Raw genomic sequence first — 14,862 nt, 5'->3', positions numbered from 1 at the left:
GAAGCATAACCAAACAGGACTGCAGGTTACACATACCACCTTTTAATAGCTTTTAAGGTGTACTAACAACATTTTGTTGGTAGTTTGGAGTGTAAATTACATTTTCAACAGGGCTGCGTTACTGTAGATAGATGGTGAGAGAGAGAGATGGTGAGACAGAGAGAGAGATGGTGAGAGAGAGAGACGATGATAGGGAGATGGTGTGAGAGAGAGAGAGATGGTGAGAGAGAGAGAGAGAGAGAGAGAGAGAGCTATTCAGCAGAGACTCATTTGCACTTGTATTCCCATTGACGCACATACATCACCATCAAAATGAAAATGAAACATTTCATCATAGGTATGTGCATGCTCATGTATGTGTATGTGTTGAACTCACAGGCATGGTCTGACTTCCATGCAGCCCGCCGATAGCCGACTGCGCCTCAGTGTGTGTTGAAAACTTTACAAAGGCACAACCTACAAAACACAAAAACACAAATTAATGAGGAACACAGCTTGAGCGTTTAAAGGTGAAGTGTTTCGCTTTTGTAACTCGTGTATCTGCGCTGAATGTTTAAATCTGGACTATTCTGTCATTCCTCTTCACACACGTTTTAAACCGGTTTGACCTCTCTGACATGTTTTAAGTGTCTGTGTGTGCATGTATGCGTGTGTTAATGGACACAGTTATCAGTGCCTGCATAAAGGAGCGTGCCGGTCTGCGATAGGATTTGTCAGGTGATACTGGCATCCCGCAGCGAGAGTCTTCACCCGGCGCCCTCCAGAATGCATCCTGCCATGTTAGTGTCGAGAAACTCCATCACGGAGTGTGTCAGCGCAGTGTCCGGTTGACGCGCGCGTGTCTGAATAGACTGACATTGTGAAATTGAATGTGTAAATGAGAGCAGTTCTTCAAGGTTGAACGCAGCTTTTCTCTCGCCTGTTTGTTTTGTCTTTGACTCGGCAGAAGGTCACAGTTTTCACACTGCTGAATCTGAAATGCTTTTTTTACTTTAATCGGATAAAAGGACATGTCTGTCATTCACCGGCGCACGTTAAACTGCGTATTTGTGGCAGGTTTTCGTGCGTTTGACAGAGGTGACTGAACGTTGAAGAGAGAAAGTAATCCTCACCTTTACTGTTTCCATCAGGTCCTCTTAATACGGTGCACTCTTCGATGACTCCGTAAGGCTCAAAAAGACGATAAACGTCTTCTTCCGTCTGCTGTTTATTCAGCATCCCCACAAACAACTTTCTGTCTTCTGAAACACAAACATAAAGATAAAAGTTTATTCACAATCTCAGTGTGTCGAAGTAGGTCACAATGTTTGTGAGGATTACGACATGAATTTTTGGAAGCACATTTGAAACTTTCATCTAAAATGCAAAGAACAAGTCAAGAGGATATTGTGTCAAAATGGCCTGAATTTGGGTCGGGGCTATCAGTTCGCTTGACCAATGCCATTTTTTTATCTTCCTGTTTGGTGCTGCAAGTTGCTCAGAAATGACACTCTTCATCTTAAACTCTATTTGACACTTTAAAGTCAAAACTGTGTTGTCTGAGTAAATGAGGGGCTGCTTAGAATCTTTTTTTATCTATTACTGTCGCACACACGCACGCACACAGATCACGTACACTCATACATAGATTTCTACTTTTTTTAAAACAAAGCTAGTTATAAACACTAAACTATGGATATATTTTTTTAGATAAAAGCATCTGCTGAATGACTTAATGTAATGTAAATCTACTATAGCCTAGCCCAGTGATTCTCAAACTAGAAGCCGTGGCCCCCTGGGGGCCCAAAGACGGATCCAGGGGGCCACAGATTTTGTGGCATTTTATGAAACGTAGCAATATATCATGAATTGTATGCAATCAAACATCATAAAATAAGACCACCAACCAAAATAATTTATGTTCCAGCATTGTATAACCAAATATGTTTTTGGTTCAATTAAAATTCAAAGTTTAAGATTATAAGTTTTTATTTTGGGGGAGCAATGGGATCCACCCTACACAAAGAGGGCCTTCAACAACATCAATTTGAAAAAAAAATCTTTATAGTCTGTGTTTATAGTTAAAGATGTCCCCAAAGGGAGGTTTTGCATAGATAATCACATCCCCAAAATAAAGTTAAGTGAGTTTGCACACACGCTTGTTTTAATACATTTATACATGTCCATAAACATAACAACAATCACAGAAAACTCTGCATTTAACACTTTTCAATAAAAAACATTTCGTTTGATTTACTGTATACGCTATTTGTCTCAAGGGAACAAAAACGTCCTCACAAGGTCAAAAATGACTAGAGTTACTATCTTTGTGGGGACATTTGGTCCAAACACTGTAGCACACACACACACTTTATGGTCTTGAGGAATTCAATAAAGGCAGGCCATTTTTCATTAACTTCTCCTCCGGGATGTGTTTCGTCACTTTGAGCTGTAACACACACGCACACACTAGGTTTCTATAGATTGTATTGCCTTCTCCTTCACAACTCCTTGCTGGTGGAACATTCTTCCAAACTCAGTCCAGTCAACCACAAAAGAGTTTGAATATCAGATTTTTTTATTGGAGATATCTATCACGATAGAAGCCATTTAGTTAACACAGTCAAACGATGTGATGAAGACAAAATGTAAGGCAAAATAAAAAACATACATATAAATACATATTTTATAGATACATATAAAACTCCAGCACTGAAACACTCACTCATACAAACATTGCCCCGCAACAGTTTTACAGATTCCCTGCTCTGTTATCCTTCAAAGTTGCATCATCTTGTGCGAATGTATGTGTGTGTTTAATGGAGGCGTCTGTGCTGCTGGTTGCAGACTATTGCAGCTGAGTTGCATTGCTGCAGATCTTCGACCTGAAGCCTTTAATGAGAGAATCCGCCTCTCTCACACACACACACACACATGACGGGAAACACTGAAAATCTGCAGTAGCTGTCACTGCAAATCCCTGAAGAGAAATGGACCCATACAAACGAAAATCACAAACCAGATCTCTTTAATATCTCACTAGTTCTTCCTAGACAGCAATATGATTAATGGAGAGCAAATGGAAACTTTTGCTCGGTAGATTTTCCTCCTGAGAAAATCATTTTGGCGATTTATCTCCTATTAGAAAAACATGTCTCTCTTTTAGAGTTTCAAAAGAGATCTCGAAAAATGTTTGTCGGATGTCTCAGCATCTCAAACATTTCTCGAAAATATTCTTCCAAAATTCATTCATAGCTTTTTAATAACACATATGGCATGTCATCATTTGTCTCTATAAGGAACAGTACTGTAGGTCAATGTTTTTCACTATAGTAAAAAATGCAAACCATGCTCTTTTGTTTGCCATAAGAGAGAATGAAATATTCCTGTGGGTGTGTCACTTTGATTGACAGACAGATGTAATTGCTGATGATGCAGATAAATGATCTCATCCGTCCATGAGCGCTTACCACAGAGACACCGTATTTACAATTTATATCAGACCACTGAAGCATCTGTCTCATGCGTGCCAGACCGTTCTGGCCACGATTCTAATTATCTTCGCAGACCCCTCATTTGCTTGTCATTAGCATGTTGAATATTCATGAGTCTAGTGTGTTAGCCCCTCCCTCCCAGGGGCCTGCCTGAATCTACACACACGGGCTCTGTTCCAACATCTTCAGTGAGCTATTTTAAAGTCTAATGTCTACAAATAAAACTACTTTCGTAACCAAATCTACCTGTCTGAAGAAAACATAATGTAAAATTAAAATAAAAAATAATTTCCTTTGCTTATAGATAAAAAAACATCAATTATGTTTTGACTGAAATCCATTCCACTGAAATCTGCACAAGGATTCAATTCAGCAGATTACAATTTAACGCAACACTTACTTTGAAGAGGTTTTCCAGCAATGGAAACGGCGCACGTCATGTTTATTAGTGTGAGGAGAATAAGAGAATAATTCTGTGAGTGCTCTCAGAGAAGAGGAGACCTCAGAGAAATGAGAAGAGAGATGAGGAGAAACGGGAGAGGCCGCAGGGCATCAGCGGAGAGAAGCAGGATGATGAAAGAATGAGCTAAACGTGTGCAGTCCAGAACAACACTGTGAGCCGGAGGAACTTTCATGTTTAAAGGGGTCATATGACGCTGCTAAAATGAATATTATCGTTTGTTTTAGATGTAATGTGAATACACAACTTAATGTTCAATACCGCTGTATTTTCCATACACGTGCATGTTTGTATCTTCTCTTTTCCTCGCCTCTCTGAAACCATAGATTTTTTACAAAGCTCATGTGTCTGAAAAGCGAGGTGTGCTATGATTGGTTAGTTAACCAGTGCCTAGTGATTGGTTGAATACTGCAAGCGTGTTACAGAAATATAACGCCTCTTACCATATTTGGAACATCAGGTTCAAAGCAATTGCATTGACAGGTATTCCCCCCTTACTTAAGTATACATTTGGGTGGTCTTAGTCAAATCATACCACTAACAGTCGTAGATTTGTGGGGGTGTGGTTACACAAGGTATTTCAGGCAGGTCTGGGTGAGCATTCGCTTTGAGATAGAATGCATCTTTTGTTCCCACACTTTAATTTTTGCAATTTTACATGTCTAATATATGCATGGGCAATTTATAACACACCAAAGACACGGATAAACACATACAGTATTCGCGCCATATGACCCCTTTAGGACAATAAAGGACACATGCAAACACACACACACATACAAGGGCTGTCGGGACATGTACTATAGATGGAAAGCAGTGTGAGAGTTAACAAACATGCACAACCCCAAAGGGCTTAGGAGATCTCTGTTTTATTGAAGTCTCAGATGTTTCTCATAAAATAGCTTGAGATAAATAAAAACAGAAACAAATGAGACAATTGTTAAAGACAATGTATGGAGGTGTAAAAAGAATGTAGATTGTAGATTGTGGTTATTCATCAGTTATTCCAATGTCCAGCCTCAATTGTGCAGATTTGGGTAAATTTAAAGAGAAATGTTCATGAGTTCATATCAAGATCTACAATAATATTGACTTTTGATTGCAGACTTGACAAATTTGAGCTCACTTTGAGACATTGTTGAGATCTCTTCTAAAATTCTAATTTGCCATTTTTTCCTCAGAAATATCTGAGATACAGATGAGACTAAAGTAAAATGTTCCCTTTACTTTCCCATATTCATGAATGACCTCCATCAAAATACAAGCGTTGACTTGCGAGATCTCCGGTCCGAGTTTCTACTGTTAGTTTCCTCTTTCTCAACGAGAGTCACAGCATTTCGAAAGAAATCTTGCTGAGCAAGTTAGTTACAGCTGTTATGACATAAATAACAACACACAGGTGAAATATGTTTCTGGCCTTAAACTGTCAGACTAACCGAACTCCCTCAAAATCCTGCCCTTCCAAGACAAGCCAGCAAATGTGAAGTCAGCAGAAGCGTAATGCTGAGAGTGACTGACAGGAAGAGAAGCCCTCCAGCCTTCTGATTGGCTAAACAACATCGCTCCGGTCAGAATGGTTTTGCTGTTTACAAAGAGACGGGCTGTCACATGGACAGGTGCGATTTCTTATGACATCCATTTCAGCGATATGTGTCAAGCAAAAGAGATATTTTCTGTAAAAATTGCTTACAGGCCTTTTAAATAATTTCTGCAGGATTTCACACACGTACACGGAGTTCTCCTCAGTACGCAGTCTTGCCTGAGACTGATAGATCAAATGAATATTTTTATAATTCATAAATCAGAAGACATTACAGTCTGTCAAACACTGTATGATGAAGACGCGGCTGTGGGCAGAGACTCCGAAACTGAAGACTGAAATTTCTTCAGACCTTGGACATTTTAGCTGCTACTTCTCTGTTGCAACAATGCATCGAATGCATTGTTGCAACCTTTCAATTTGCACGTAAAACAAACCTTCCCCAAAACGTTTTGATAGTAAAATGTGTGTGTGTTAATGAATTCCAATCACTCGTAAACAGGTCATTCATGCACTATCATTCACCATTAGCATAATCTCTGAATATGAATTACAGCTATGCAAATTGCGTAGCTAGGAATGACGCAATCCTCTAGACTTCATTCTCTGGTTTGGCTACATTATATTGCATAAATGCATAAGATACTAATAGGCTCTACTAACCAATACACTATAAATTAAACTGTGTCTAGCCAGCTAAAATAATAATACCTGGTGCTCTTCTGAAAACGACCAGCTGGTGGCGACTGAGAACGCTTTGGCGGCACTGCATATTATTCCAGAGATGCGTTGGTTGCTGTGATTTAGTATATCTGCAACAGTTAGCCTACTAGTATCTTATTTTAAAGAATAATTCAAATTGCTGATTTTATGTGCAAACCTTTTAGTGCCACGTTACAAAAAAATCCAAGATTTCGAGAATAAACTCGAAATATTATGAGAATAAACTCGAAATATTACGAGAATAAACTCAAAATATAACGAGAATAAACTCAAAATATTACGAGAATAAAGTCGAAATGTTACGAGAATAAAGTCTCGAAAAATTTCGACTTTATTCTCGTAACATTTCGACTTTATTCTCGTAACATTTCAACTTTATTCTCGAAACATTTCGACTTTATTCTCGTAACATTTCAACTTTATTCTCGTAACATTTCAACTTTATTCTCGTACTGCTACGAGTTCATTCTCGAAACATTTCGACTTTATTCTCAAAACATTTCGACTTTATTCTCGTAACATTTCAACTTTATTCTCAAAACATTTCGACTTTATTCTCGTAACATTTCAACTTTATTCTCGTAACATTTCAACTTTATTCTCGTAACATTTCAACTTTATTCTCGTACTGCTACGAGTTCATTCTCAAAACATTTCGACTTTATTCTTGAAATCTTGAATTTTTTTATTTTTAACATGGCACTAAAACGCCGTCGTAAAAACCAATCTTCCAATCTTAACTATACAGTTTGGATTCCTCTAGTTTTCTAAGGGAATCTATCAGTTGCCCTTTTCACCTTCATCTGAGCACACAGCAGAAATAAGATGCAGCGCTCTGAGCTGCTGATCTGGGGAGAGTCAGTCCTGTAGGTGGTACAGGTATAAATCTGCAGAACAGCAGGATTTCAGCCTTTAAAGTCTTTGTGTGTCTGTTCTCGACAGAGACGAGAGCTAAGACCTGCTCCTGACACACAAATCAAATCAACTCGTGTGTGTATGTGTTTGTATGAGCACAAGACAGCAGAAAGAAAACTTTTATCTGCGAGGTGCACAGTCAGCGTTCCCACAACAAAGATCATATTTACAAGTGCTCCAGTTTAAATGACAGAGAACTCGAAAAAGACACACATGGAGACTTTCCGTTCCAAGTCCTAAATTTAAACTTAACTCTAGTTCCCTTTCTGTCGGTCTCTCGACGTTGTGTCGAGAACGACAGATGGGGTTCGCCCTTGAGAACCAATCAACTCTGACTACTATAGAAAAGGCCAATGAAATTTGGCGAATGCAATTTGCATGCCGGGCTCCGCCCCCGGAAATCCGGTATAAAAGGAGGCCGGCGTGCAGCATTCACTTACCTTTTGTTCTTCAGAGCCATCGCTCATGAGTACAACTCAGGATTCAATCCTCTACAACTACACGCTGGTGCTACGACGTGTTACAGCGGATCGTCCCTTTCTGCAGCGACCTTCCCCTGGGCGTCTCGGCGGTTCCGGAGGTGTTAGAGATTTTTTCTAAAAGTCCTTTTCAGGACTGACTGAGCATTCTCCAGCGCGGCATGTCCCGCTGTTCTCTTGGGTGCGGCACCCTCATCGAGGAGGGGGATGGACACGATCGCTGCATTAGGTGTCTGGGCGTCCAGCACACTGAAGCAGCGTTCGTTGACACATCTGCCTGCACTGCGGGCAGATTGTCATTCAGAAGTTGCGGTCACGGGTGGCTGTCTTCCTACGGGAACCAGCCACCATTTCGTCTGCTACCCGGGCTGTGACATCTGTGGCTACGGCCCCGATGACCACCCACGTTAGCAGCGTTAGTGATACGGGGAACTCTGCGAACGTAAACCCGCCAGCCAAGTGCTCACGGGCCGATCGCACCCCGATTCGCTCTTCTGAACGTTCCCCAACCGGCGGTGGCATACCGTCCGGATCCTCACGCACACACTCGGAAACGATGTGTGACGTAGATGAGATGTCGCTCGCAGCATCGGAGGGAGACTGGCATCCGACTCTGCCGAATCCAAACTCCACCCCCAGCGGTCGAGTTCAGGAGGAAGCAGAAGTGATGTCATCCGTGCTAACCCGGGGATACGTGGTTCCCGAGGTCGGTGCGCGGTGCAAACCGCGCCCACCCCGGGTGCCATGTTTTTCCCGGAGGTGCATGAGGAGCTGTGTAAAACTTGGAACGCTCCTCTCACGGACCGTTCCAGTGAAACCAGCTCCGGCTCCCTTACTTCCCTCGATGGTGAGGCAGCCAAGGACTGCGTCGAGATCCCCCGGGTGGAACGTCCGCCTGCGGTGCACCTGTGCCGCGGACGGCTACCACCTGGGGGGGGATCGACCACTCCTACCGTCCAAAGCACGTAAGACTTCGGCATCACTGGTGTCGAAAGCTTGCGATGTTGCGGGCCAGGCTGCCTCCTCTCTCTATGCCTTGGCCATCCTGCAGGTCCGCCAGGCCAGGGCGTTGAGAGGGCTCCACGAGGGTAAGGCCGACCCGGGTATAATGCAGGATCTCCGTGCCACCGCTGACAGCGCTCTACGGGCGACTAAGGCGGCGGCACGGGCCCTGGGTCGGACGATGTCCACGGTAGTGGTCCAGGAGAGACACCCCCGGCTATACCTTGTGCAGAAGAGTGACAGCAAGGAAGTCCGCTTTCTTGATGCACTCATCTCGCAGGGTGGGTTGTTGGTAACACCGTCGAGGACTGCGCTCAGCAGTTTTTTGACGGCGAAGCAGACAGTGGCAATTAACCACATTTTTTTCACGCCGCGACTCGGCCGCCTACAGGCCTCCGAGATCTCACGTGACGTCTGCTTCCCTGCAACCCAGGACCCTTTCGACATCGGCTCCGGTTCCTGTGCCCCCACAGGCGGCACCCCGGAAGCAGAGGTCGAGGGGGAAACCTCCACCCCGTCAGCAACCTCCTCGCGAGAGGGGACACTGACGGGAAGACCCCAGGGAGAACAACATCGGGCCCGAACCTTCACAGCCACGGCTCTGATCGGTCGGTACGGGACGACTCCTGCCTCGTCACCAAAGCCGGGCCCTTGTTAGGGCTTGGCGCCCACTTACTCACTGAGTTTTTTGTTCTCCCCGGGTTTACTTGCAGCCGATCGCACACTCCACTGGACTGTGCTCGGCGAACCGACCTCACACCCTGGCGAGGCGTGAGGTCGTACACATATACGACAGCCGTCACCACTCTCAAACCGACAGTGCGTGCCGTTGTCCCGCCAGGCAGGTAAGCAGGCGGAGCAAAAACCTTCCCTCCGGGGACTCCCCGCGACATGGTTAGCTCCGCCAGCCGACGAACCACCCCCCGTGGGAATGATGAAGCAGACCGTCCCCTTGGTCACCCTGTCACAGTCCCTGGGAGCTCGAGAGCTGCCCACACTGTCTCGCTGGCTAATGAGGGCGGTCCGTCTTGGTTACTCGATCCAGTTCGCCAGAGACTCACCCAAGTTTCGGGGCATCATCTCTCCCTCTGTCAGAGGCAGGGACGCCTCCGTACTTCGGGTAGAGGTCCCCACCCTTCTGGCAAAACAGGCATCGAGTTCGTCCCTCAAAACCAAGATGTTCAGTGGGTCACCACCCGCACTTCATCGTTCCCAAGAAAGACGGCGGGTTGCCCCCAAAGGCTGCGTACCCTGAACAGAGCACCTTCACAAGCTGCCATTCAGGGTGCTCACACAGAGGCGCGTCCCGACATCTATGAGGTGTCAGGATTGGTTCGTGGCAATCGACCTGAAGGACGCTTACTTTCATGTCTCGATCCTCCTCGACACCGGCCGTTCCCACGGTTCGCGTGCGAGAGGCGGGCATATCAGTACAGAGTCCTCCCTTTCGGTCTGTCCCTGACCGCCCTTTCTCCCTGAGAGGAGGAAGGCGAGCGGGTACTAAACTATCTCAGCGACTGGCCTATCTTGGCACACTCGCGAGATCTGTTATGTACACAAAGGGACCTGGTGCTCCGGCACCTAGGTCGATTGGGACTCCAGGTCAACCAAGAGAGGGGCAAGCTCTCCCCAGTGCAGAGCATCCTCTTTCTCGGTATGGAACTCAGCTCTGTCACCATGTCGGCACACCTGTCCGCAGTTGTGCCCAACCAGTGTTGAACTGTCTGAAATGAACATTTTTAGGCAGACAGCGGTCCCCCTGAAACAATTCAGAGGCTCCTGGGACACATGGCGTCCTCGCGGGCTAATACCCCTCGAGTTGATGCACATGACACCGCTCCAACACTGGTTTCAGAGTCGAGTTCCGAGGAGAGCGTGGCACACCGGCAGCAGGCGCATGGTGATGCCGCCCTGCTGCCGACGCACCATAACCCCTAGTCTTTATGACTTTTTCGACGGACTCAGGTCCCTCTGAGCAGGTTATGAGGCAGGTCGTGGTGACGACTGAAGTCTCCCTGCAGGGGTGCGGTGTAGTGTGCAACGGGCACGCAGGTGGGGTGTTGGACGAACCCCCGCCTGCGCTGGCATATCAATTGCCAAGAGTTGTGGGCTATGCTACTTGCACTGAGCAGGCTACGGCCTCTCGTGCGAGACATGCACGTGCTGTTCCGAGGACAGCACTATAGCTGTAGCGAATACAGATCGTCAGGGTGGCGTTCGCACACAGCAGCTAAACACAACTTGCTCGACGCCTCCTCCGGTGGAGTCAACAGGTGACTCGTTCCCTGCAGGCCACACACCCCGGGCAAACTGAACTAGACAGCCGACGTGCTTTCTCGCCAGTTTATGCCTCGTGGAGAGTGGCGACTCCACCCCCGTGCAGTCCAGCTCATTTGGAGGCTGTTCGGGTAGGCCCAGGTAAAACCTGTTCACCTCCCGTAACACCACCATTTGCCCGCTTGATAGTCCCTGCCCTCGGCACGGATATCCTTGCGCACAGCTGGCCGCGGGATGGGCGGAAGCACACCTTCCCCCCCCCAGGAGCCTTCTTGTACAGACTCTGTGCAAGGTCAGGGAGCAGGAGCACCAAGTGTTATTGGTTACACCACACCGGTCTAACCGCACTTGGCCTCAGAGCCGATGCTCTGGACAGCGACTCCCCCTGAACCATTCCCCTGACAGAGGACCTGCTCTCTCAGGGGAAGGACACGTTCTGGCATCCCAGATCAGACCTCTGGAACACCCATGTCTGGTCTCTAGACGGGACGAGAAGATCCTAAGATGGCTACTCCCCCTATACGGCTGAGACCATCACCCAGGCTAGGGCCCCATCTACTAGGCGGTTACACGCCTCTAGACGGTGCCTCTTCTCGTCCTGGTGTCTTTCTCAACGAGAAAGACCCACTGAGGTGCTTGATCAGGATTGTGTTCCCCTCCTCACGAGACTGGAGACTAACATCTCCCTTCCACACTGAAAGTGTATGTAGTCGCTATTGCCACTCATCACGACTCAGTCGGTGGAAAGTTTCTAGGGCAACACGACCTGGTCACCAGGTTCCTAAGCAGCGAGAGGGCGGAATCCGCCTCATCTCCGCTCCATACCCTCTTGGGACCCTAAGTGGTCCTGGGGAGCCTCAGGGCCCCCCAAAGAGCCCCTCGGAGGTTCCGATCTTCCTCATAGAGTAAGACGGCCCTCCTGACGGCGCTCACTTCTTTCAAGAGGGTAGGGGACCACCGAGCATCCTCCGTGTCCCTGGATTGCCTTAAACTCGGCCCTGGAAACTCTCACGTTATCTTGAGACCCAGGCCCGGATGCGTGCCCAAGAAGTTCCCACTACTCCCTCCGGGGCCAAGTGGTGAACTTGCAGGCGCTCCCCATAGGGGAGGAAGACCCAACCCGATTAGTGTTGTGTCCAGTACGTACTGGACCGCACGCAGAGCTCTGAAGCTCTGACCAGCTCCGTGTCTGTTGGAGGACAGCAGAAGGGGAAGGCTGTCTCCAAACAGAGGCTGGCGCACTGGGTCGTGGACGCCGTTACGACGGCATTCCGATCTCAGAATCTCCCATGCCCATTGGCAGTGAGGGCTCACTCCACACGGAGTTTAGCCACCTCCTGGACACTGGCAGAAGCGCCTCTCTAGCAGACATCTGTAGAGCTGCGGGTTGGGCTATGCCCAAACACCTTCGCAAGGGTTAACAACCTTCGCGTAAACCCGGTGTCAGCCCACGTCCTGCGTGGCGACATGTAGGACTGGCATCCGGGGGGGCGTATGCCTGCGAAAGCACCTTTCCACCCTCTAACAGGTTGGGTCAGTGTGCTATTTACCTTTTCTTCTTACCCGAACACATCGCTAAGAAACTGGTACCTCACCAGCCTCCCTTCTTACCCAGACACTGGTTAAGAATAGGCATTCCATCCATCACCAAACAAGCACCCCCTGGGGGCTGGCTGGGCAGAGCAGCCTTCCCCCTTAGGCCGGGATACCATGTGAGCTATCACAGATAGCTCTAACCGGACCTAGTGCTACCGGACGTCTGTAACACCCCCTCCGTGGGCTGTTCCGTCTGATGTATCCTCATGAGAATGGTTCCCACTCCTGGTAACCCATGAGCTTCCCCAGGTGGGCCTCCACCTCGCGGTTAACTACTCAGTCCGCACGTTCCATGCGTTCTCCTCCAAGGACGAGACCATACCTATATCCACCATATTCCTCCCCACGGGTAGGAGGTGGCCTCTGTAGCGCTTCTCTGATTAAGAGTCGCGCTTACCCGGTGTAAACTGATCTGGATGGCCTCTCGCCTATAGAGAGCTAAGGCCCCGTCCGTGAAAGTTACCGGTCAGGGCTGTACCCATCTTTCTCCAAGAAAGCTCTGGAACCCCCCGACCACCACACTGGAAGGTTACAGTCTCACGAAAGCTTCGAGATGACACGCCCAGGCTTGTTACCGTCGCTTCGCTAGAGATTGTGACGCGATACAGCGTTGTGGCGTTTTCCATAGGCAACCCCATCTGTCGTTCTCGACACAACGTCGAGAGACCGACAGAAAGGGAACGTCTTGGTTACGTATGTAACCTCAGTTCCCTGATGGAGGGAACGAGACGTTGTGTCCCTTATGCCACGAACACGTATCGTATTCTGCTGCAGTTTGAGAGGTCTCAGGCTCTTCAGAACAAAGGTAAGTGAATGCTGCACGCCGGCCTCCTTTTATACCGGATTTCCGGGGGCGGAGCCCGGCATGCAAATTGCATTCGCCAAATTTCATTGGCCTTTTCTATAGTAGTCAGAGTTGATTGGTTCTCAAGGGCGAACCCCATCTGTCGTTCTCGACACAACGTCTCGTTCCCTCCATCAGGGAACTGAGGTTACATACGTAACCAAGACGTCTTGATCTCGAGTTCAAACCTTGATCATAATCGTGACCCTGCCTTTGGAAACCCAGCTAAAGTATTTTTTGTGATTTTTTTGGTTTTCTAAATAAAATCATACTACATACAAAAAACGTTCTGTGAAAATGTAACCTTGATACTTTTAATATTGACTGGAGCGGGCCATGTCATAGATGGAAATGAATGCTTGAAATCAAACTTTGATGCTCGATATCTCATAAGCAGATCAATGATTACACATCAACAACACATCAATAATTAATTTATGTGTTGGCATGGATTAACTTTAGTAGTGTTAAATATGTTTTGGGTTGTTGCTGTGATAGGTTATCCTGAGTTGTGTATGGCTCTATTGAGTTGTGCTGATCTATGGCGGGTTGTTGTGGTCTATACTGTAATAATATTTATTTATTTATTTATTCAATTTTATTTATTAGAATGATCTTGCTTGTTCTATAAACACCATGCACTGTGCTGTGTTTTACTTTTGTGTATTTGTGTTTTTCTTGTTTGCTCCTGTAAAGGTGCTTTGGAACAATGCACATTGTGAAAAGCGCTATATAAATAAACTTGAATTGAATATACTAAGTTGTATTGGGTGAGAAGATCGGTCACTCGGAGGAGCTCAGAGTAGAGCCGCTACTCCTCCACATTGAGAGGGGACAGCTGAGGTGGCTCGGGCATCTTTTCTGGATGCCCACTGGACGTCTTCCAGGTAAGGTGTTCCGGGCATGTCCCAACGGGAGGAGACCCCAGGGAAGACCTAGGACACGCTGGAGGGACTATGTCTCCCGGCTGGCCTGGGAACGCCTCGGTGTCCCTCCGGAAGAGCTGGAGGAAGTGTCTAGGGAGAGGGAAGTCTGGGCATCCCTGCTTAGACTGCTGCCCCCGCAACCCGTGGATGGATGAATGGATGGATGGATGGATGGATGGATGGAGTTGTATTGGACTTTTATGAGTTGTGCTGGGCTATGTTGGGCTGTACTGAGTTGTGCTGGGCTATCTTGGATGGTGTGGTGGGCTTTAATGAGTTGTGATTTGGGCTGTATTTAGATGTGTTTGGCTATGTTGGGTTGTTTGGGGCTGTATTGAGTTGGAGTGGGTTATGTTGGGCTATGCTGGGGTGTATTGAGTTGTGATGAGTTATGTTGGGTTGTGTTAGGCCACAGTGAGTTGTGCTGGGCTATGTTGGGTTGTGTTGGGCTACACTGAGTTGTATTTGGCTATATTTAGTTGTGCTGGGCTATGTTGTGTTGTGTGGGCTACACTGAGTTGTGTTGGGCTGTATTTAGTTGTGTTTGGCTATGTTGGGATGTTTGGGGCTGTATTGAGATGCAGTGGGCTATGTTGGGCTACACAGAGTTGTGTTGGGCTATGCTGA

At 47.0% G+C, this 14,862-nt stretch overlaps 1 protein-coding gene across 4 annotated transcripts in view; it reads right to left on the bottom strand.

The window, feature by feature from the left end:
* Window positions 1–14,862, bottom strand: part of LOC130418366 (CUGBP Elav-like family member 5) — a 140,937-nt gene that overhangs the window by 31,094 nt on the left and 94,981 nt on the right. For all 4 annotated transcript variants that reach the window (XM_056744470.1, XM_056744472.1, XM_056744471.1 and 1 more), the window contains exons 4-5: window positions 1,113–1,241; window positions 377–456 (exon numbers count right to left, since the gene is read on the bottom strand). In XM_056744470.1, the coding sequence (XP_056600448.1) occupies window positions 377–456; window positions 1,113–1,241 (209 nt within the window). The remainder of the gene's footprint in view (window positions 1–376; window positions 457–1,112; window positions 1,242–14,862) is intronic.

Source organism: Triplophysa dalaica, chromosome 3 (assembly GCF_015846415.1).
Source record: "Triplophysa dalaica isolate WHDGS20190420 chromosome 3, ASM1584641v1, whole genome shotgun sequence".
Classification (NCBI taxonomy): Eukaryota; Metazoa; Chordata; class Actinopteri; order Cypriniformes; family Nemacheilidae; genus Triplophysa; species Triplophysa dalaica.
The sequence above is the reverse complement of the archived record's forward strand: the minus strand, read 5'-3'. Positions and strand labels throughout refer to the sequence as shown.